At 40.7% G+C, this 25,265-nt stretch overlaps 1 protein-coding gene across 4 annotated transcripts in view; it reads right to left on the bottom strand.

Moving 5' to 3' along the window:
- Positions 1-11,646: 11,646 nt before the first annotated feature.
- Positions 11,647-25,265, bottom strand: part of NCKAP1 (NCK associated protein 1) — a gene marked incomplete at its 5' end in the record, with an annotated part of 48,490 nt that continues 34,871 nt past the window's right edge. For all 4 annotated transcript variants that reach the window (XM_083495962.1, XM_083495963.1, XM_083495964.1 and 1 more), the window contains 14 exons: positions 11,647-12,591; positions 12,868-12,957; positions 13,406-13,515; positions 14,719-14,835; positions 16,024-16,117; positions 16,849-16,929; positions 17,826-17,908; positions 18,710-18,803; positions 20,276-20,373; positions 20,784-20,914; positions 21,409-21,627; positions 23,202-23,333; positions 23,971-24,110; positions 24,569-24,688. In XM_083495962.1, the coding sequence (XP_083352088.1) occupies positions 12,475-12,591; positions 12,868-12,957; positions 13,406-13,515; positions 14,719-14,835; positions 16,024-16,117; positions 16,849-16,929; positions 17,826-17,908; positions 18,710-18,803; positions 20,276-20,373; positions 20,784-20,914; positions 21,409-21,627; positions 23,202-23,333; positions 23,971-24,110; positions 24,569-24,688 (1,626 nt within the window). In that variant the 3' untranslated portion in view covers positions 11,647-12,474. The remainder of the gene's footprint in view (positions 12,592-12,867; positions 12,958-13,405; positions 13,516-14,718; positions 14,836-16,023; positions 16,118-16,848; positions 16,930-17,825; positions 17,909-18,709; positions 18,804-20,275; positions 20,374-20,783; positions 20,915-21,408; positions 21,628-23,201; positions 23,334-23,970; positions 24,111-24,568; positions 24,689-25,265) is intronic.

The following is a 25,265-nucleotide window of genomic DNA, read 5'->3' as shown; positions in this document are numbered from 1 at the left end:
GGGGAAGATCATTAACAGGGACAAGGAAAATTAAGCTGCACCCTACATTGAAAGCTCTGTTACACCACTTTAACAGTCATGGCTTCCCCCAAAGCATCAAGGGGACTGTAGCTTGTTAAAGAGCACAGTTAGGAAGGAGATCCCCTCTTCCCTTGTCAGAGCTACAATTCCCAGAGTTCACAAGACTGAGTGTTAAGCCATTCCGAAAACTGTAGCTCTGTTAAGGGGAATAGGGCTCTCCTACAATTCCCATGACATGGGTGTTAAAGTAGCACAACAGTGCTTTAAAAGTTTGGTGCAGATGTGGCCTTTAATATATTGAATTAAATTACTGTGCCATTCATATATTAAATTGCATAAATTTGGGCACAAATAAGACAAGGTTTTTGTTGTGGTTTAAGGCATACTGTTGTTTTTTAAGAGAAGACTCAGGTATGCACTGCGTCAAGAACCATCTTTGAAGAGGCATATCTAGAATCTCCTGTGTGAGAAGCAAGGAGGACTCCTCATGGATGGTACTTGCAATCCATAGTTTTTACTATGTGCTAATATTTTTAAAAATATCAATAATAACTGTTTTTAAAATGTATGTCCCAATTAATCCAAAGCACTTCTTTAGCTGATCAGAATGCTTTTTTGAGTGATTAATTTCACTTCTTAATCAACTAAAAAAAGCGCCAGCCCTATCATTTACACATTCTGAAACCATTTTATATAAATCAGAGAGTGAGGCAGCACTCAAGCCCACAGATTTCAGGAGCCTTAAAAACGCTTTACGTTGAGGGAGTTATTATATTGCTTTAAATGGACCTAGCTGATCTAATCATGGCTAGCTTTCAGTTTGCAAAGACCCTTGGTAAAATAAGCTTTGGTGTGTGTTCCCCTTCCCCTCCCACCTTTTGCAGGTGAGTCTTTGTCAGATTTCTTAGAGGGAGCAGACAACACCAGTGCTCTGAACAGCACAGGACAACAGGGTGTGGAAGCTGCTATTGAAATTTCCCATAATGCCCGCATGTGGTGTCACACCAGTGCATTGTGGGAATATCTTTGAGCAAGTGTCAGTAGTTTGACCCAGGGGTGGCATGCTTATGCTGGGCCTGGATCTGGTATTTTTCAGTCTTGTTTTGAAGGGATGAGATTGGCTTCATCTTCCCTTCACAAGCTTTCTGTGTTGCTTTCTGTAGTCCACCTCTCTATCTGCCAAGACTCAAACTGCAAACCTGGTTTCCAATTAGAGACTTACCGTGGGTTTTGAAGAGAACTTATGGCAAGTGGGAGGAAGACAGGACTGCAAGAAATCTGTCTGCGAATCCATTACAGATCTGCTAATACAAATGGTTGTAAAAACTCACCCCAGGCTGACACTTGGCAGGAATGTTTAAATCACAGCTCCGAAGAGAATGTTTTACTGGGATTCAACTTCCACAAACATCTGTTGATTTTGTGTGTGTGCGCGTGCAAAAACCAAGCAGCCATCTCATCCCACATCAACAGCAAATCAGATGGACATATTATAGATTGATATTATCCAAGGTTGTTTTTGAGGAGATGCAAGTTCACTGCCATCAAGTTCATGGTTGCTCCAGGATTTTTATCAGGCTCTGGATGTTAGCTAGTAAAGCTTTTCTGCTTTGCAATGCAGTAACAGTGTTGCCATATTTACAAAGTGTTTTTACATGTCTGAATATAAAGGGAATGGCCATAGAGCAGATGTGAGATACCTAGTTATCTCCCACTTGGACTACTGTGATGCGCTCTACATGGGGCTACCTTTGAAGGTGACCCAGAAACTACAATTAATCCAGAATGTGGCAACTAGATTGGTGACTGGGAGTGGCCGCTGAGCCCATATAACACCGGTCCTGAAAGACCTACACTGGCTCCCAGTATGTTTCTGAGCACAATTAAGTGTTGGTGCTGACCTTAAAAGCCCTAATGGCCGCAGCCCAGTATACCTGAAGGAGCGTCTCCACCCCCATCGTTCTGCCCGGACACTGAGGTCCAGCTCCAAGGGCTTTCCGGTGGTTCTCTCACTGTGAGAAGTGAGGTTACAGGGAACCAGGCAGAGGGCCTTCTTGGTAGTGGTGCCCACCCTGTGGAACACCCTCCCATCAGATGTCAAGGAATTAAACTATCTCCATCTGACTTTTAGAAGACATCTGAAGGCAGCCCTATTTAGGGAAGTTTAATTTCATGTTTTATGTTTTATGATGTTTTTAATACTTTGTTGGGAGCCACCCAGAGTGGCTGGGGAAACCCAGCCAGATGAGCAGGGTATAAATAATAATAATATGTTGTTGTTGTTGTTGTTGTTGTGTCTGATCTACAACCACCATCAATGATTAGGTCCTGCCTTCCACGTCCTTCCACCACCATGCATGGACACCTCAGTTAGGTGTGCGTATGCCCCAACAAAGTGGAGACAGAGGTAGGTGCAGGTGAGTGTGTTTGCAAACTTCCAAACTTTGCACGTCTGGAATGTGTGGTCTACTGTATAAAGGTAAGACTTACCTAGATCCCTTGTTTCTCCAACTTTTGCCTGTGGCCCCACACCAAAAAAAATTGCATTTGGCCCTCGAAGCATTGCCCATGGGAGAACGTTGGCTGGAAAAGGTTCTCCATTCCTGGTATATGGCTATGTCCTTAAAACTTACTCTGGAGTTGCACCTACACCAGATGAAATTCCTCAGCCTTAAAAAAAGGAAAAAAAAGTATATTGGCTTCTAAATTGTGGTTAAATGGCTCTTTTCACCATGTAGATCAGCTCCTCCTGTATACTTAACCAATCTGTTTACCTTAGCCCCACAGTAAGTGCTTTCTACTAGCAGGGCAGAGTCAACACAACTTAGGGACACTGTCAATTTGTACTCTGGCTAACACCTCAGCAGTTTCTAAACAAACTTCAGCTCACCTTAATTATCTGTGGCTAGTACAGCAGGATAATTCATTCCACTTCACCAGATGGTTATCTGTCTGCCGTGATACTGCAGTAAAAATCCCTTTTCTCAATTTGACAATAATTCAACCCAAAGTGAGAACTGAGCAAAATTTTGCAGTATGTTTATTTGTAGAATTGCATTTCTCCATTTCCAGTACAGTGGTACCTTGGGTTAAGAACTTAATTCGTTCTGGAGGTCTGTTCTTAACCTGAAACTGTTCTTAACCTGAGGTACCACTTTAGCTAATGGGGCCTCCTGCTGCCGCTGCATGATTTCTGTTCTCATCCTGAAGCAAAGTTCTTAACCCGAGGTACTATTTCTGGGTTACTGGAGTCTGTAACCTGAAGCGTCTGTGACCCGAGGTACCACTGTAATATGTAGGCTCTTCACAGTCACCCACCTAAGGCTCAGAATAATTGTATTTAAATACATATGCAGACCCTCCAAGTGTCCCTATTTTCTAGGGACATCCCTGATTTAGGGAAGCTGTTCCGGTTTCTGATTTGATCCTGGAATGTCACGTTTTTCCTTAGGATGTCCATATTTTCATTGGAAAAATATTGGATGGTGTGGAATTATCCGACCTCCCCAAAGCCGTCTGAAGGCAATCTTGTATAGGGAAAGGTTGTTTTTTTAAAGTTTAATGTTTTATTCTGTTTTTATATATGTTGGAAGCCGCCCAGAGTGGCTGGGGCAACCCAGTAAGATGTGTGGAGTATAAATGGCAAAATCATCATCATGGAATGTGACGTCCCTGTTTTCATCGGGGAAATGTTGGAAGGTATGACATATGTAGTTTTGTTTCCGTGTTTTTACGCAATTGTGTTGGCATTTGTGAACACCGCTCTCGGGGGAGAGCAGCAAGCGCACATGTAGAGCTGTCTCCATGGTGTTTGTTCCGTGGCACAACCTCTTGGCACCTGTGCTAACGGTCCATGGGTTAAGGAGGCACAATACTTGCCTTGCCCCATGTGCTGGCAACCCTGATTTAATTTCACTGGCCTCGGGTGATCAGTGGAACCGAAGGCCCATGGGCCGGAAGTGGCCCGCGGATGTCATTTGACCAGCCCACCATCTGCCCCTGAACTGAGCCGCCTACTCGTGTTGCACTAAACTGGCACAGGGACTCGCTTCCGCAATGCCGAAAATCGCGTTTGCGCATGCGCTGAAAATCGCAGGCGCGCTCACTCACACACACACGTGCGATCCGACCCATGGATAAACCTTGCTGACCCCTGCTTTTGTTGCTGACCTACGCCTGACTCAAACCTGCTTAGTTTCCACAAGGTGGCAGCATCAATTGACCTTGGACAACCTTTCTGGGTCCACAGGTAACATTTGAAAGCCAGAGGAAAATGTACTGGCCACTAAATAAACTCACACAATGCAACCAAGCACATACCACAACCTGTTCTATTGGTTGCATCAGGATTCTTCTTCCAAGGGGTCAGAGACAGGACACTGTGGATGCCAGAAAAAGCCTCTGTGGACCACGCTGGCAGCCCCTGCTTTAGACCATGCCCTGATATCTTGGGGGGGGGGGCATTATCTTCTGTCCAGCCCCAGTATATAGATCTCTGTGCTTTTCTCTCAAGTTACATCTGGGCCTTTTCAGTGTTTCCAACGTTTCTGAAGTAAATTCCAACTTGCGTCATCTGAAAGTCTGATTGCTTTATGTTATCACTCTTGTCTCCGGTAACCAAGGAAAATATTCACAGACACCACACACTTGAGAGTCTAGACAGCAGTCATTTCCCAGAAACTACTTTCCCTGCAATGGTTTTCATTTGCGTCCACACAACGCTTCCATAGTGCCCTCCTTTCTGTTATTCCCACAGAATAGCCTCTGGTGCCTTAAAACTACATTTAACTTAATAGACACCGATTTCAAATTCTTTCCTTCTTCAAATTTTCTGAAACAAAAAGAGGCAACAACTTTCATTACGTAATTGAGACAATCAGACCTTGAGAACAGGACATATGCAGTTGTAGGTCACAAATTCAGAAGAAGATCGCACAATCCCCTTAACACCTACATTTACAACAGAATATCTGAAATAATGATTCCTTCTTAAGGGGCAAACCTTGTTCCTGATAGGTTTGTGCCATGACAGATAGGAAAGTTACAGTGAACACACACCAGCCTTCCCCATCTTGTCGCCCCTCTGCCTCAGTGAAGTTATTGGACTCCAATTACCATAAACTCCAGCCAGAATGATTGATGGCCAGGAATGATGGGCGTTGTAGTTCAACATTTGGAGAACCACAGTTTCCCCAGCCCTAAGCAAGCCATTGGAGAATCCTGGAGGTATTATCATTCCCTCCAAGGGACTGAAGATGGCATGCTTCTTGCTGCTGTTGCCTTCCTTAAAAGCAACAACTCTGTGAACATAGGTTAGACAGAGAGTGTGCACAATGCACATCAGGGGTAGGGCTGCACACAGGAAAAAACACTATAAATAAGTCAGAAATTAAATCGTTATAACAAAAGAAAAAAAACCTCTGGAAAATGGCAAATGTTTGCTCTCCAGCGCCCTCTGGTGTTGTGTGTTTATAATGCATTAAAAACACCATTTTTTGACTAATGTAGCTGAGTCCAAAGTCAAAGTGGGAATTTTAACTCCCAGGTCTACGCTTACTGCTCTGAACGCTAGACCAGGGGCCTTCCAGATGTTGTTGGGACTCCAACTCCCACCCACCCCAATCGGCATGGCCAGTGTTTACAGATTTTGAGAGCTGTCATCCAGCCACATCTGGGGGAATCACAGATTCCCCATCCTGCACCATACTCTCTCTGCTAGTTAAACGGTTAAAGTCTAACATCTGGCTACACATTTATTGTATCCTGCATACATTCAAGTAATAACATATGCAAACAAGGCTATAAATTTGATCTGGCATAATGTTTTTGACAAACCCATACAGGCAGCTGCTTTCTGTGTTTCGCAGACAGAAGTGCAGCGAGAGCATCCAGCCATGGAGAACAAGCATCCCTTGTTACAAATTCTAAGAGAGATCGCTAAACTCTGGTCGTAATCCTTCTAGTGATGAGGAGAAATATTTAGCAACTGCCATATTTCTTTTTCTTTAATGATAGTAGTTACGGGGGCAGGGGGAACCTGACACATCAAATGTGACTTTTAGAAGGTTAAGTCCAGACCATAATACTTTAAAAAATATAATGTGGAGGGGATGGCATTCAATAAGCATTCAATCTGCTTGAAAACCGACAAACAAGAGTGTCAATGACCAATGCCAACCAATTTGAAATCCTATTTTAGGATTTTTTTTCCACTTTTCATCACTATGCCTTCTCACCCCAACTACCATGCTGCCTCGCCCTGGTTTTACCTCTAGTATGTGTTTGTACAATGGCATGTGTACTTTTAATATGAATTCAGAATAAAAGTAAAAGTTTATATTTAAAAGTTCAACTTTGTCGTGTAGGCCTAGAACAAGTAGGCAGATCTAGAACAAGTCATGAACTCAGACTCTTAGACACATGAGCAGGGGTGGGGTGTGTGTGTCAGCACTTACTGACTTAAATCGAGAAAAATATGATTGTAGGCTTCCACAGTCCACAAATCCTTTTAAATAAGTGTATTGATTATGTCTGTGTATGTGTGTTACATATAAGACTCTGGACCTGCCTTCCTGGAGAGGCTAGACTGGCTCTCTCCTTGTTGTTCTGCTGGCAGGTGAAGACCTTCTTGTTAATTTTGGAAATTAACTGCATTTAATGAAATGGCTGGTTTTTATCGTAATTATTTTCATGTTTTAAGTAGTTTTCGTATACCGTATGTATATAGTTTTAATTCTATCATTGTTTGATTGCATTTTAATGTTTAATGTTTTTAGCAGTTCTTGTTTCTATCTGTAAGCTACCTTGAGTCCCATCAGGGAAAAAGCTGGGGTAATAAAATAAAATAAAATAAAAATAATAATTCTTCCCTGGAGTTTTCATTACAGGACCACTTGATTCGTTCCTTGGACAAGTGATTTTTGGCTTATAATTTTGAGGGTAGTAATCATCTCTGTGTACGTATTTTAAAAATAAACCAGTTTTGTTCAGTAAACGAGGAAGAACACACTGCCCCCTTTTAACCACCCTTCCTCCCTGCCAAAACTCCCACCACCTACTAAAAACATTTGCCAGGTGGAAATTTGCTTGTTTGGTACTTGTTATGATGTTTGACATAATTATCAAAATAAAAACAAAATCAGCCCCAGTGCATTTCCACTCACAATGCTGTCAATTAAAGATCTACAAGAATTATTACATATACAGACCTTGGGGAAGAACGCTTTTTCCTTCGCTATAAATCCTGACTCTGCAGAGTTCTTTTTTTTATTACTGCATTTCTCCAGTTGCCTTCTGTGGTTTTTGCCAGCTTCTCCTCTTGGCTTCCATGTGGAATTTAAAAGGTTTCTTCTCCCCCCCCCCCTTTTGAATGGCTGTGTCTGGCATCAATGCCATGTCATGACACGAAGCTGACTAATAAAAGTTAGACTCCATTGGTTCATCTAGCTGAGTATTGCTTACTAACTGGCAGAGGCTCTCCACGGTTTCGGCCAGGGGACATTCCCAGCCCTACTTTGAAATGTTATTAATGGAACCTGGGGCCTTCTGTGAGTGAGCTTTACGTTTCTGTGTTATTTATGCATAGGTAAAGGTAAAGGGACATCCTGACCATTAGGTCCAGTTGTGGCCGACTCTAGGGTTGCCGCGCTCATCTCACTTTATTGGCCGAGGGAGCCGGCGTACAGCTTCCAGGTCATGTGGCCAGCATGACTAAGCCGCTTCTGGAGAACCAGAGCAGTGCACGGAAACGCTGTTTACTTTCCCGCCAGAGTGGTACCTATTTATCTACTTGCACTTTGACGTGCTTTCGAACTGCTAGGTTGGAGGGGGAAGGGACCAAGCAACGGGCGCTCACCCCGTTGTGGGGATTCGAACCGCCGACCTTCTGATCAGCAAGTCCTAGGCTCTGTGGTTTAAACCACAGCGCCACCCGCGTTGCTTTATTTATGCATATCTTCCAACATTTCTCCAATGGAAATAGGGACATCCTAAGGAAAAGCGGGATGGTTCCGGGATCAGGTCAGAAACTGGGCTGGCTTCTGTAAACCCAGGACCATCCCTGGAAAATAGGGACACTTGGGAGGGTCTGTTATGGTTGCAGTCACCTGGTTGCTGCCATGTGCCAGGACTGGGAGTGCCCTACCATGTCATCTGATGTCATCTTGGGACACCAGGTGCTTCAACACAATAGATTAGAAGCTTTCAAGTCTCCAGCTAAGCTTAGTGGCATGGAGAAGCTATGTAATTTCTCCGTGCCCCTAAGGATTTCAGTTATGATAGGAAACAGCATGGGACATCTCTCTCGCCCTGATCTTGCCACTGTGATCCACATGACGGTCACCTTGTAGCTCACTCTACGTGGGGCTGCCCTTGAGACTGACCCAGAAACTCCAGCGGGTGCAGAATGCCGCGGCGAGACTCCTTACAGGGTCCTCGCTGCGAGATCACATTCACCCAGTGCTATACCAGCTGCACTGGCTCCCGGTGGAGTACAGGATCAGGTTTAAGGTGCTGGTTTTAACCTTTAACGCCCTATACGGCACAGGACCCTCATACCTATGGGACCGCCTCTCCTGGTATGTCCCGCGGAGGACCTTACAGTCTTCAAACAAAAACATCTTGGAGGTCCTGGGCCACAGGGAAGTTAGGCTGGCCTCAACCAGAGCCAGGGCTTTTTTGGCTGTGGCTCCAATCTGGTGGAACGCTCTGTCACAAGAGACTAGGGCCCTGCGGGACCTGACATTTTCCCACAAGACAGAGCTGTTCCACCAAGCCTTTGGCCAGGGCACAGTCTGACCACCTCCTTTGGCAATCCTCACAGAACTCTAGCCCAATGGTTGCCATTATTTTGATTTGAACTGATTTTATAATGAAATGATTTTATAATGTTGTATTATTTTACTGTTGTTAGCCGCTCTGAGCCTGGCTTCGGCTGGGGAGGGTGGGATATAAATAAAATTTTATTATTATTATTGGACTGGTGCAAGTAAGTTAAGGGGGCTGTGCAATGTGTGGAAAAACTTGAGGGATGTTAAATTATCAGCAAGTTGTATGGAGAATAGGGTGCCGACTAGCTCATCTGATGCCCCCAAATCTTCTCCATTGTTCTCCACTTGTTCCATGGCTACCCTATATCCCAGACTTGCACCTCATAACTCTCATCAAAATGAAGAACATAAAGGAGAAGCCCTGCAGGATTTCCCATAGTGGCCAACAAAATGCCTACAGGAAGCCCACAAGACATGAAGGCAAATGGCTTCTTCCCATTCCTGCCCCTCTGCTAATTGAGACATACTGCCTCTGAACGCAAAAGATGTTTGTAGCCATCATGGCCAGTAGCTATCACAGTAAGTCCAACTCCACTCTCCTTCAGAAGTGAATAATGCCTTCGTTATTAATTCAAACTTAACTGAACCCCTTTGTGTCAATACTCAAGTCATAACCAATGACAGAGACAGAGAAGAATGACATCACATCAGCTGGGGAGAAGAGATTGCAAAACATACAAACCATCATCAGTGTCATGGTTAGTGCGTGTTAAATTGCAATCCAGAGCAGATTATATCACAATATATAGATTTTAGCGTTTAAATGAGTAGATCTGCAACATTTGTGAATGGATAGGGTTTTTACTTTAAAAAAAAATGCATGAGAATTTGTTTTAATTGTTGGAACCTGCCTGGGGACTTGAGGGCGAAGGGCAGGTAATTAATAACAGGCAATACGCCAGGTCAGTGATGGTAAATGTACAATACTTCAGTGATGCTGTGTAAACCACTGAGTCTGTTTGCAGTCCCTCATTTTCAGGAAACCATCTGGAGCACATTTCTGTGGTTTCAAGACAGGCTGACATGCCCGTGCTTTCTCCATAACTGTTAAGATTTAGAAATTCCTTTTAGAAGGATTTTCCAGGATTTATCAAGAATTGCTTGGGCACTTAAAACTCCTATGTGGAATGGCAGTGTCCATTCTTATTTGGGTCAGTTCTTGTTCCATCTTGCCCTAAATGAGTCCCCTAGAAAGAGAGTCAATGCTGAACTCAAGTTGGTGTTGATGTTTAAAGCACCTCAACAGTGGCTGGAATGAAGTGTGTGCGAGAAAGGGAAAAAAATTAAGAACCTCGCTACCCTCTGGACCTGAATCTCACATGTTCTGAATAGATAATCCCTACTGAGGGAGAATATCCATTGCATTTTTGAAAGAGAGAAACTCCTTGTCTCTACACCCATGGTGATTTACAAAATACATTGAAGCCACCCCCGTAATAAAACTGGAATCTTAACAAACATACCACTGATTCAAAGACGTTGGCAACATCCATTCTCAATGAAATACAAAACAGCTCACATATTTACTGAATCACCACAAGGAAAAGGCTGAGATGGGCTTCACTTGGGAGCACAATTCTTAATTTATGACCATAATCAGAGCCAGTTCTTCAGCAGCAGTTCCAAATCCCTTTTCATATCCTGCCATTTCACTATTAATGTCAGTTTATAAATTTCTCCACTGACACTGCATCTACTGAGTGGGTCATCCTGACCAGGCAATGTTCTAGAAGAACTATAGAGTGAGTTGGATACAGAATATTATTATTTTTTTTGGAAACAGGATGTTATTTTCTATTGTCTTTGAACACTTCCCCAGGAAAATCTCAAACTGTTACATCTTTCAATACAAATTCTAGTTTTCACTTCCCATTCCACATGTTCTAACATCTCCAACTGCTTTGATAAAATTTCTGCTCGGGTAAACCATTAGTCTCTCAAATATCATCTAAACCTGAATTCCTATCTACCCGTCAAACTTTTTTCTTTTCTTTTTTGCCCCCACAAGAACTGGGGTGGTGGCAAATTGGAAAAGGGGGTGAGAGGCAAGATGGTGTGAGACTATGAATAGGCAGAAGGAACGGAATAGATATTAAGGGACAGTGTGTTAACCACATCCACCAAGCTACTAGTTCCTAAGGAATGTTGACCTGATTTTTTTCCCCAGTGAGTCATTTCACCTTTATTCACAGATTATGTTTGTACACTCTCAGTTTCTGTAATATGCAGTAAAGTGAGTTAATTTGAGTGGATTTAGACACTACAGTATCATTACATTCTGCAGGAGTCAAAAGGTATGCCTTTCCCTTTAATAGCATGTTAGCAGAGAGTGCCTGGCACTGCCCAGGAACCTCCAGAAGCCCAAAAATATATTGTGTTTTTTAAATGGATAGTGTAATTTGTGAGTTTGGACCTGATACACCAGACACCCTCAGGAACCCTCATGGCAAGTTTGGTGACAATAGCTGGATGAACCTATGCCAAAAAATGGGCAAAGTCATGTCAAAGTGATGTCTCAGCCCACCATCACCAAGTTGAAAAAAATATGGAAAGACATAGATAGCAAGCCAGCAGTGAGATGTTTGTAAGCCTATTGATTTTTAAGTCGGTTAGGTGACAGCCATTAAGGTAAAGCAAATTTTAATGTGGTTAGACAGCACTGACGAAGATCCAAAAATGGGTTGAACATGCACATTTAACAATCTGTAGGCTGAGTCAACACACGTTGCTCGATGCTTAGAACACTGAATTTTCAACAGTCGACTTAGCAAAAAACCCAAGGAAAGTCACCAGCACGTAATACAGTGTAGTGTTTATTGTATGTAATGGAAGGTACACTTGAATTTCAAAAATTTAAAACATATAAAAAGTGGTTAAAGGGCTAACATTTTATCAACATTTGATAAATGCATTAAGAACGTTTATTATACAGCAGGGTACAATGTAGTGTTAATGCCAACGGGGCACCATGGAAATTAGTCTTTAAAAAATTCCACTATGTAAGCTTTATACAAACAAAACCACTTGCTGCTGTTTAAGATTGTATGGAGGAGACTGCTGTCTAAGCAGTCTTACAACAATTTTTAATATTAGATAGCATCAGTCATTAATTTGGGTGAGTGTTTCAAAAAGAAAAAAAAAGTAGAAATGTTGTCATTCACAGAAATGCACATCCAAGTCTTGTTTCTGATAAGAACAATAGGTACAGATTGTAACTCTCCCTATATGAAATAATTTACACACAGATGAAAGCTAGGTACACTAAAATAATCACTAAATAGAGTTCTTCCTGGAAATAAACAAGCCATTATGATTCCTGCACGATTGGATATGAAGAAAAAAACATAGTTGAAATAGTATTTCTCTTTTAAAACATAATTATGATTATTCTAAAATAAAAAGGAAAACAAATCAGCAAAATGTGCAACCTAAAATCAGCCAAGCTTATATTGTAGTACAACCATATTAAGAAACCACTGGTCAGAAATACAACTGCATTGGGAAAAAGTTTATAATCCACAAAACTCTTTGCCAGGCCATAAAGTAAAACAGCTCCACAGTTTACACAAGTAAAACTGAGGCAACATAGATGCGTGCTTAGGTTGTCTCCAGTTAAAGTAGATATTCAGGCAGATGATGTGACACTTTGTTTGTACACAGCATGGTATGCATTTCGGAGCAAGACATATGGAAAGCAAGACTCCAGAAGATCCATGGTCAGGAATGGAGACTCCTGGACGATCTAAAGTGAGAGTAGAGATCACATCAGAAACCTGGTAAGGAGTGGAAATCCCAATGCTGCTAAAATGACAAGCTACTAGCAAGGAGAAGGAAATGCAGAGAGGCTCAAAAGAGTAGGGTTCAAAAGCGTTTCATGATTTTTGTTTTTTAAAGTAATTTTTCTGCTATGCTGCCCAACAGTATTTTGACCATTTGTTGAATTCCACACAGAGTGCTTGTCGAAGTCTCTTTTACCTAGGATAAAACTTTTGGAACAATCACTGGAATGAGAGCTTACCATGTCTAGCAGTAGGTAAACAGATTCTCTGTTCCTTGTAGTGGTTTTGTCTGTCTCCTGACCAATTTTCAGTAGACTAGAGGATGCAAGCTAAAAAAATCACAAATAGCAAGTAAGTTTTCTACTCATCTAAAGCCACTTTAAAAATCATTTTAATTTCACGACACATGCAATTTCAGATATAAGATTTAACATGACATGATCTGTAATGTTAGATAATGCAATGGGGTTATGGATGTGGAGCATTCCACAACAATGAAATGAAAAGGACAGACCAATTGTATAGCTCAATTTGTGTACTGGAATCCCTGATCAGACTAGTTATTCTGCAAGACAAAGTTCACACATGCTTGCAATATTGACTCAAATCCTTTACAGTCATTGTTGCAATCACTACCATATAGGAAAAGCCACCATAATGTTGTTGGCTTGAAATCAAAAGTTAAGGTTGTAAATGTTAATCGCAGTACAGCTGAAAGCCTTGGTGGAAATGAATGATTTCTGGAGCAGGTCAGCCCAAAATAAAAACTGTACATACAGCCAAGAATTCTTTGAGACGGTCTTCAATGCTTCCCTTGTGAATGGTAAATAAAGCTGCAGCAATCTGGTTGATTGCTTTGGCCAGGCAATGGATATTGTTGCAGTGACCTAAACAAAAACACATTTGTGATATTACTTTAGCTTCACTCACACTCTGAACATTTTAGCTGAATGGAACGTGTCGTTTGAATAGGAGCAGAGTTAAGTTTAGCAAGGGATTAACTTTCAAATATAATATGGATAATCTTCATTTATTAAGGAGGAAGTAAAGATCTTTAAGAACCTTTTGAATAGAGTAAAAGACATTACACACAGGTCCTGCTATCTGCACGCTCAATATCCAAAAATTCACTTATCCATACTTGAAAGAATAATGCCCAAACCTCACTATATGCTCCACAGATTCACTTATTCGAACAGCCAACTTGCTTGCTTCCTTTTTGTTTTTTGTTGGTGGCAGCCATCTTTAGGCAGAAACCACGGAAAGACGGAGGGAGGGAGATCAGATGACTCAGAAAGCAGGAAAAATGAAATAAATCAGGGACAGGAGAGATTGGGCAAATCATTCCCCCCCCCCCATGCCTCTCTTCTGCTGATTGGCTGCAGCCATTTCAAGAAGAAACCATGGAGAGAGGGAGGAAACAGAGGGGACTAATCTTGTATTAGAAATGTTTCCATAGGAAATAATGGGAATCGTGGAATCATTATACCAATGATTGCATAACAAACAATTTCCAGGGAACTCATAAAGCGGGGCTACATTTATTCCAAAATCTGTTTCAAAGACTGAATTCTGGTTTTCTTCTTAATTTATCAGTTCCAAAGTTCTGTTCTGAAGACCTGAATCCTGCTAGGTGCAAATAGAACGGTGTGTGTATTCGAGTAAAGACGGGGCAACATGGTAACTAGCACAGGAATATGAGAATTATGAATGCTTCTAATGCAAATATCTAGTATGAAAACTAGTTTCAATATGACTTCCAAATAGTACTCAGCATTGTTCCTGTGCCCCCAAAAGCCTCCAGTCAAGTTTTAACATTTCCTAATCAATAGGACATTTATGTGCAACGGGTAGAACACATTCTTGGTAAGGATCCCTAGAACCAAAGTATGACTTGAGGTGAGAGATTTTTATTTCCTCTTTCAAAGCAACCATTGTGAGATATAAAATTGATGTACTATTCAACACCAAAAAGGACCAAACACCAGTATCATAAAGTGAAAGCAAATAAATATTTCAGATGAACATTTAATATAATTTCCCCCCTCCCCCCCAGAATAAATTTTCACACCAGTTTGTCTGAATATTACCTTCAATGGCAGGACTGTATTGAGACATCACATTACTGGCCAAAGTTGGTAAGGAGACAGCCACAAAGACCATCAGAAGGCAGGCAATTTTATATTCTTCCTCTGGACTAATGTTTTCTGAAAACAAATAGAAATTTAGGAGATCCATTATACCTGGGTGGGTTCAAAACTCCTAAACTAATACTTCATCCATTCACAGCATTGGTAATGTTTCTGAGCCAAATTCTGTGTTATTTGGTTTGAGCTAACAAAGACCAGTACTTTAGAGTAGCTGGGGAAACCCAGCCAGATGGGCAGGGTAGAAATAAATTATTATTATTATTATTATTATTATTATTATTATTATTATTATTATTATTATTCCTATTCCACCAAGTACCATAACTATACTTGTCTGTAACAGCTATCACTTTGTATAAATCAAGAGTATCTTGGTTGCATACCCCAACACATTTTCAGGGAAGGAAAACGTAACTTAAGGAAAATATGATGCATTTTTTTAATTACTAGAAGAAAATTTATCTAACAGCTATTGAAAGATTTTATAGCTCAATCAAAAGTAACCTAATGACAAATTGCAATTGCAAGAGGTTTCTTTCCTCTTAACTCCAGTGGTCAGCAAAGTTATTTCAGGCTTCCTTTTGAAAGATGCTCAGAATGTCTGCATGTAGGAACTAGCTCAGCATGGCCACCAACTGAGAGCTGTCCATAAATGACTACTACTCCTCTAAAGTAGTTTCTATACCAGTATTTCACATTCCTGGGCCAACTTGAATAAAATATTGGGGGGGGGGGGGAGGTAAGCCCCACCCCACATAACTGATCACATGACGTGGCACATGCATACCACTGGAAGGCAATTCCCATAAACTGGGGGGGGGGGGTATTTGCGGGGGGAGGAGGGCAAAGGGACCTTGGCCCCTAGGAGTTGGCTCCTGGGGCATGTGAGGGAGCCAGCCATAAAAAGTCACTCATCAGTAACAGAAGCATTTGCAGCCATTTCAATGTAGTATTATCACTATTAACCCTGAGAAATACTAAGAAAATGTAACTAGAGATCAGAGCTGCAACATTCAGTCAAATACAAATGTAATTGTCATATATTTAAGCTGACAAACCCTCAGTTTCGGCATCTTGGTTAAATTATGTGAAGTGATCCAAGTGTTCTGCAGAATACATGTATATTTAATACTCAATGTGTGCAAGTATAGTTTCTTTGACATCCTTTCTCCATATAGAACGATATCATGGCTTAGCATTACATGCAAACACAGCCAATATCCAAAACGTTATGCAGCAGCATACCTGATTTTTGGGAAGAAAGTGCTACAACCAGAGCAGGATCTATCTCACAAGGCAGTCCCGCAGCTGATGAGAGCTCATATACATTCATTGCAACCTGAGAGAGAGAAAGGTACTGCAGAGTGAAAAAGGCCAGAATAATTTTGTGGAATTTGTCAAAGCAGACATTGTAAAATCTTTTCAGTGTTCACATTAAGTTACACATGAGAATGGAACCATGGAAGAACAGAAGCACCTTTGGTGGCAGCAATACACCTAGCTTATAGTGAAAAGCTCCATTAGCGCCACTTCTGCTAGCTGGCTGTCATCTCTCTCACATGCCCCTCTGCCAAAAACTTGTATACTCTCCGAAACCATATTCAACAGCAACTTTTTAAGATTCCAACAAGTTCTCAAACTGGACAAACAGAAAACTTTGTTAAGCCAAAGCATATAATGCATTAAATTAATGCTGTCTACCAAGACTAGGTTCTGAGGCCTAAAGCGCAAAAGGGTTTCATAATCCATTAGGAGAATGGATGCTGATCAACTCAAAAACTACATTGTTCGAAACACTTTTTGAATTACTCCCTCTGAAATGCTGTGTCCTTTTTATTTTATGACTTGCTCCTTTAGTATAAACCAGTAACTCCCAGCAGTTTGCAAAAGAGAAATACTGGAATCATAACTAACCACAGAAGTATGAAGCTATATTAATTTCATTTTAATGAGGTTTACAGAAATATATACAAGTGCTACATCTGTCTATACATTCCTGCTTTTGGCATAATATACAATTTTAGAAAGAACTAAAAACAAACAAACCCCATTATTCTCACAAGCAATTACCTTCATATCTGTCTCTCTTGGAATGTGATCCTTAAAGTCTTCAATTGAACTTACAAGGAAAGGAATGTGATATGATAAGACCTAAGACAAAGAAGCATGCAACAAAATTGTTACTTTTGGCTACTGTATCTCCTAAGACAGCATGTTACGACTTTGTTGCATTTATTCTACCCTCTCCCCTCAGTTTATGCATTAAGAAGCCTGGAAGCATCATGCCAGAATCTTGCAGCAGGAGTGGAAAAACACCGGCTAACAAGAGTTTTGAATACTGTATTGCTTTGGGTCTAATACAACTGTACGTTAATTTCCTTTATTTTTTTTAAAAAATAAAATGTGAAATGGTAAAGGTTTGATTCTTTCAGCATACGTATGCAACACACTTAATTTCAATTAAGATTTGATTATTCGTATTTAGTGTTGCAATCCTTTCACCACAGCACAAGCAAGCTGTGTTTTATTCAATCAATTGATCATTTATTGTATTTGACTAAAAGCCATTACAAATACATTTACAAAACCAGCAAATCCAATAAAACCTAATTAAGAAAGATCCAGAAGTAAGCAACCATTTACAATAAATTAAATTAATGAATCCCTTGCACAATCTACAGCGTTGTCTTTTATGTGGCTTGCACAAATACTTTTAGCGGCTTTTGCAAATAAAGCTGTTTTATATGGGACAAGTGGGTTGCAGTCAGGTAACAGCCAACGTATTTTCACTTTGGGGTTCTGTATCTGTAGCGGTGCCAACATCTGTTCCAAAAATCTCTTTCTGGGGTTTTGATAGATCTGAGAATGGAGTATGTAATGGGGAGGAGCTTCTACTTCACCTACCCCACAGACACCGAATCTTAAATGCCTTGGAATGTGCTAGTATTTAGCGATTTAATCACTTTTTACTTTTACTTATCTATTCTTAGGCTTGCGTGTGTTTAAATGTCTAACACAAAAGTTATAATGCCAAATGCAGTACTTACATCTCTAAGAGCTTCTTGTGCCAATGACCGGAAAGATAAGATAACACCGATAATGGTCATCCTCTTCAAAACACTATCAACAGCTAGGGGGAAAAAGAAGAAGAAAATTCCAGGAACAAGAATGCTTTCTCCCTGCCCCTCCCTGTTTGATGTCTGTGGGAGATTGAGGCCATGCATAGCTGCCTCTCCACCAGCTTCAAGTCTCTCTCTCTCTCTCTCTCTCTCTCTCTCTGTGTGTGTGTGTGTGTGTGTCTGCCTGAGTCACAGCATCACCCAGTCATGGCATCTGCCACAGACAGACTAATATTAACAGCAAATTAAAGTGACCACTGCTGATGAAGCAACTTTTTTGGCACATCATAAGGGCGGCGGGGGGGGGGGGAGCATCATTAAGTACCAAAGGCACACCAGACTCACAATAATGTTCCTCACGTGGCACCAAAAGGCAATTTTAATTCCTTTACAAAAGTGCTCCAAAAGCTATTGAATAGTTCGTTCATCCACCAATTCACTCCTTGCTGGCTGAGCATTATGAGAATCTGGGAGAACGTGGCAACCAGCCGAAAGGAGCTCCTCAGTAGGCAACGTATCAGTTTTAAAACATATAGGTTATCTTTCCAAAATCAAAAGGTTCTCTGAGGTGGCCCGCACATTATAAGGCATGAATAGATGAAAAAGGCTACTAATGTGACTACCAACATATATATATATATTGTGTCATGTATGTACGTTACAGCCTTAAAATGGAGACATTTATACAAAAGACAGCATGCACTTTTGGGGGCTGTAGCAGATGCTCCCCCACCAATTCCAGTGCGTCAAGCTATATGCAGATTCCTAGTTAGGAGCATAAACTAAAATGGCACTACTTGCTAGTTACTTACACGACAATCTTTTGAAGAGTGCTGCCATCTGATCTGGTTTATCAAAACTGGTCCTCATTTGCGTTAGCACTTCAACGTTCTCTACCACAAGTTTCTAAGACGAAGCAAGATCTCAGGTCAGGCATAGATCTGAGTATAGTAACAAGCGGGTGCTTTAGGACATTTCAGCGTGGCAAGCAGGAAGCAGAGCTCATGAAATCCAGATGTTCCCATTATCTGACTAGTTATACTAGGTAAGGCCCAGCTATGCACCAAACAAAAAGCATACAGTGTGATAATAAAGGCTCTCTTCTGTTCCACAAAGCACTTATTGCTCCAGTTGTCTCATTAAACTTGAGCAGGGCTGCTGTAGAATAATGGAATTATTACAGTTTGAATGTCTTTTGCACAATGTGCAATGAAAACAACATGGGGGTGAGACACAATTTGCATACGATTTGCCATTCTTAGTTCCGCTTTAGGATTTCCCTTCCATATGTTTTCATGTGGATGATTATCTCTCACAAGGTAAAGAAGAGGCACACACTTTCTGTGACTGGTCTGGACCAATCTCCTAATCACTGTCTCAACTCTATGAATAAAATCTTCTCTCCCTCCACCCCCAGCGAGTTTACATTTATTCACTGTAAACTAAGGGCAGACAACTGAAAGCCCCTGAGTTCAATGCAGAACTTAGGGGTTTTTCAATCTGGCTCATCCCAAAGGGATTTCTCTTCCCATTCAAGAGCTGCAAGCTGGTGATAGGTGGGCCACCCCTCCCCCCCCCATTCTACTACCCTCTTCTCTGTATCTCTCCCTCCTTGTCCAACAGGCTTGTGGAGGATGGACAGCTTGCTCTGGCTGAACACCTGAATTAATCACTTGCCAAGTGCATTCCTCTCCCTACTCACTCCATTTGTTTTGGCTTCTTCCCCTATCCTTCCCCCAACTCCCTATCCTTTTCGCTGGACTCCCCTAACCACATAAAATTAGGCCAAGGAGCACATGTTTATTATCCCTGCTGACCAAAGCTAGAGACACTTCCCCATTTCCTGATGCTTTCTGTTAGTAGAAGCTAAACTATGAGCTAATTAAGAGACCCCCGAAACCAAGGTCATCTCTTCTGGAGAAGCAGCATACAGGAACACAAGTAATGACTGAAGTTTTGCACCAGGACAACAAGGAACAAACTATATGCTGGTCAGGATACAATCTAAACTGACTTGAGGCCCATGCACATTAAAAAAAAGGGGGGTTAAAGAAATAGAATGCACATGAGCAGATCCGAAGATCTTCCCCAGTATTTCTGTGCAGAGTGTTTAGACATATATTGCTTAAAAAGTCACTCCAACCAATGGCACATCATAACAAAAGACTTTTGTGTGTGAGGAGAATTGAAACGTCTGTTTGTAGTATGTTGTGAGTGTTCCTCATTCAAAGGAAAAGGGTCAAAACTCTGATGAGCAAGTACAAATGCTTGGACTAGTCTAAAGTAGTTCTTTGGATTCAGGCCATGTATTCTTGCTATAAAGCAACTTCTGCTTTTAATTATAAAAGCAATGACCAAAGAGAAGCAATGGAAGTTACCTTGAGTTCAGCAACCTGTGAGGAAATGTGCCACATAAGGCTTTCACTCAAGAACTTCATGCCATATGGACCAAGGAGTTCTGACAGGGCTCTCATTTCTGAGGAAGAAAAAGCATTTATTCTGCTGCAAACCAATTATATTGTCTTAATTTAATGAACAAACTATATTTTATTAATTCATTCTATAAAGGCTATTGCATGTCACACATTTTAAATTTTCAGGATCCTATTTCAAATGCTCAAGATTCAACATCTGTAATATAGCTATGTATTGCAGTACAGTATGAATATTAAATAGGTGAAAATAAAAATGAAAACCCCCCGTCTTAACTAGCTTAGCCTGTACTACCAGAGGCCAAGAGGCCTGATAAGAGCCTTAGTTCTCCCTAGATATTAGTGAGGGTCAGAAGAAGCAAGGGGGACTTGTAGTGCTGCTTACTGTCTCCAAAGTTTGGTATAAAAATGAGACTTGGCTTTTCCACCCACCCTGAGCCTTGGGAAAACTCACCTGATATGTCTGAATATTCTTCTGCATTGAATGTCAGTTCGTTTTCAGTAGGCAAGTTCACAAATGCTTTCATCGCTGGGAAATAGGCTATGTGGCCATTACTGACTTGCCTCAGCAAGGTTTCCAGATACCTTCACGAAAGAAACAATTATCTATTTTCACAGTAGACTACAAACATTCCTTACCGTTAATTTCATTTACCACCTTAACTTTGATGAAAGCTGCATTGACACTGAATTTGTCACTGAGAGTTGATCTTGAAAGTCCATGTAAAGCCACATCAACACACATGTATTAAGAATTGCATAGTCCTCAGTGACGTTTCCCTTGAATAGTCAGCAACTTCATTTTAAATAAAAGTGTAGTTTGCTTTTAGTATGCAATAGAAAGCTAAACGCTGTTGCTTATTGGCATCCATTGTTCAAGTGGCATGCGATTCAGTTTTTCTTCGACATTATCTCAATTTCAAGTTGCATGGGGAAGCGGGGCACAGCTCAAATTAAAAGCTGCAATTTGCCTCACTTTCACCTTGGCACTCTCCTCCTCCCAGATTTTTTTCTTTTCTGCATGAAAAATTTTATCTCACAAAGCAAAAGGGGTACAGGATGAAATCTCAGATTCTTACCAATTTGTGTACAGACTGGTAATGGTTGGCTCCCCATGACTATCTAAGTGCTGGGTTTGTTGAAGGAGGACGTTATTAAACACTCTTGTGATGTCAATCTGTACATAATTTTCTATTGACTGGAGTACTGTCATGTAGGCTCTCACACTTGTTAACAACTCGGAAGGTTTTGCGATCTCTTGTGTTGCTTGATTATACATAGTCATGCCAACAATTGACCTTTGAAAAGAAAGAAAGTTATTAGCATGCTACTGAAGTGAACCATGAGCGCTATGTCCTGCCTAATATCAAGGTGAGCCATCACTCTTCAGACCTGGCATGTAGTGTTAACTGACCATTTGGGATAAATTTGGGATAAATTTGCACCAAATGGCACCTGTACTTTTCTGACATTATCTGCTGTCTACTCTGACTTTGCTAAATACTGCCAACATAGAGTGAAAGCACACTGCGGCTGGGTGTTAGAAAGCTGCAAACTGGAGCTGAAGAAAGCTGCTCCCCACAGCCATAGTACAGAAAGATGTATGGAGGGAAATTCAGAAATCTTATATTGAACTACAGTATTGCTATCTATTTGACCCCTGTATAAAAGTCAGATTTGCTGTTTAAAATTTGTACCAATTTTGTCCTAACAGTTACAGCTGTGAGAAATTTTAAAATTCTTGTTTCCTATCTGTTCCCCTTTTTCCTTGAGATGCAAGTCTACTATTTGCTTATTAAATCAGATAACGGCACAGCCAATATACTAAAAGCTCCCACACACTAGCAGGATATGAATCTTTCATTTTCCATCTCCCACTCACCAACTTTGAATGTACATAATTAGAATTATGCATGCACAATTTTTCTTTTTGTAAAATAGGATTGATTCCTTAAATTTTGGGGATTTTGAAACTAGCAGGTAGAAACTGTTATGTATGGGCAACCACTAGGCTGGATGGAAATTGGAGCAAAAGAAAAAGAAGGGCAATGTCAGCTCAAGATTAATTATTTGGTTATATTGGACGAGAATAAATTTTTTAAAATGAATGCTTTTATTAAGTTCTAGCAAATAAGTCTCAATGCTGAAAGAACATTGCTAGTTATTTTTACAAGCTTGCCCCTGACACAAGCATGCTTTCAGAGATTTCTATCAGAAACTGTCACATAACAAAAATAAAAATGGCACAGCAGCAACCAACCCACCCACACTGAGAAATAGTCACGATATAAATAGCAAAAACATGTTTATACGGGCTACTAAACTAACCATATTTTTAATGGCAGAATGGTCTGTTTTTTGGGAATCCAGCACTGCTGACTCTTTAGTGCACAATTGCTTTTTAAAGACTTGAATCGCACAGAGCTCCCTTTGCAGTGTGGAATCTGCTCCCACACCATTTGAGCAACATCACAAGCACTAGGCCATAACATGGTAGTCCCTCATATGATCTTGACACTGTGGAAGGAGGAACACTAAAAAAGCATCTGCCATGGTACAAAGGAAGTGCCAGAATAAACCTTTTGTTGTGTGGTTGATTACTATCAGACGACACACAGAGACTGTGGAGTTTGAAATTAGTACAATATATAACTTTGCCCAGACCAGACATTCATATTAAGTTTGCAGCTGCATGAGGAGCTCTGGGTGACTTCATGAAATTTTTAACTGATTTTAGGGATACATTGTTCCACCTCCTCTATCACTGGGGAAATTTTGTGTTAATGGGATTATATGATGAAAAGCAGGTTAAAGTATTCTTAAAAGTACTCAAGACAAATAACTATCAAATGTGCACGTTGGTACCACTTACTTGGTAAAACGGATTTCCAGGTGTGATGTTAAGTATTCCCTTGGGGTAAAGGTGTGTTCCCACACAATCATGTTTGGAACGTAATTGATTGAGAAGCAGAGCTCAGAAAGTGCCGTGTGCAGTTTGTCTAGACTGCAAAAGACAAAACAAAAAATATGCACACAAACATGTAAGCCACATAAGCAAAGCCATAACAATTACAGCCCCCTTCCACCTCAACCCAAAAAACATTAAAGATGGGTAAGGATATATAAGCTATTTTAAAGCACAGCCACATATTACCCTTGCCTATGCTAAAAACAATGGCATAGGTCATATACGTACAAGACAGGATTATTATACCTCACCCATTATTATTTTTTAGCATGCTAAATGGGAATGCAGAAAAGGATTACTGTTCATAAAGGTAAGGTTGTTTTACAGGATAGGAATGCATGACATATTTTTATATAAACACATAGGATGGCATCCAATTGGTGTTTCTCTACTGACAGAAGGTACCAGTCAGTGAAATTGGGGGGGGGGGGGATATATTTTCCAGTAATTCCCAGTCTGCAGCAGATTTGGAGGAAGCCATTGATGGAAACCTCCTCTCTTAGTGTTCCAATGCCTGATGCCTTCTTGTCAACAGATGACATCAGCTGGATAGGACCCACAAGAGCATTTTTTAAAAAAATTATATCTACAAAATGCCAGTGAATTGGTTCAAGAAGTTAGACTGCCTGTTAAGCAACATTCAAAAGAGAAGATAAGGATGAAAAAGACTCACTTGGTCACCACCAGCCTGTTTTTTCTCATGCTTTCTACTCCTGGTTTTTCTCTTTCTGGTTCTCCTTTCTTACCCGTCTGTTTTTTTGACTTTTTATTTACTGCTTGACTGATGGTTTTGGCACAATGCTTTGGCAGCAACTTTAAAAAAAATGCAGTTAGTTTCAAAATAGAGCTGCAGTTCACAAAAACCATCACCATTAAATAAATCAAACTTTGCATTTCGATTTTAAACTGTTCATTTTGTTTCCAATATACCGACTACTTGCAAACTACTCAATACCAACTCAAGTGATTTCAATATAGTTACTATTCCTTCTAGTTAAGAACAGGAGAAGAACAGCCTTCTATTACAAATATTATGAGCAGAACTTTGTTAGAACCTTATGGAAAACTTTATCATATTTTAAGAACAAAGGAGATGGCACATTTATGTGATGACTCTACACCAAGGGGCTTGCAAACTAAAAATAAACCCAAGGAAAATAAAAGAGGGAGGGAAATGGAAGCAGGGACTAAACAAAGAATGTGCATTATTTCAGTGACCCATACAGAAACTTTGCCACAGCAGGGTAATGGGACTAAAATTAAATTCTCACCTGGTCACTTAGAGTACATTGCTCAGTGCAAATATCTGTGATAAGGTTCCGAGCCTGCTTGGCCATTTCATCCAGGAACATGTTGCAAAGGGAAAGACTACGGTCCCCAATGTGATGTCTCTATCAAGATAAAAACAGAAACCTTGTTTTTCTAAATTGTTGCCATGGTGCTTAAAAACATTTTTAAAAAATCATTATCAAGTGAAACATGCTTGCACTAAGTTCATTTAAACACTGAACCATGGAACAGCAACAAATCAAGCCTCACAACCAGAAGTTATCTGCTGAAGATCCAAAAAGCTTGCTTTAAAAAAAAATAAATGTATCCAAAGCTGCTCCAGCAGAGCTCTGCTGGCACCACAGGAATTCCGTTACTTCTTCTCCCACTGTGCCCCCCCCCCTTTTCTGGAGTGTCCTTCCGGAGCTGATTTTGAAGGTGCACAGGGGATGCAGGGGAAAGGTGAGGAGGGAAAATTTCACTTCTGTATCTGCACATCCCTTGAACTAGCAGAACAGGAGCACTGGATACTGTTCATTGTGTATACAACTTAAAATGTCCACTTAATCAAACGTGGCTCCCTAAAAAACCAGAGTTAAGAAACAAGTTTTTGTAGCTGTAAATTTCAACTTACTTGCCACACTTCTCTATCCCATGCCCCCAATTTACTTATGTTTCTCTACCTTACTCTCTTCTTGT

This window comes from Podarcis liolepis (assembly GCF_965112155.1).
Source record: "Podarcis liolepis genome assembly, chromosome: 1".
Classification (NCBI taxonomy): Eukaryota; Metazoa; Chordata; class Lepidosauria; order Squamata; family Lacertidae; genus Podarcis; species Podarcis liolepis.
Note: the sequence above shows the minus strand (reverse complement) of the source record. Positions and strands in the feature narration are given on the sequence as shown.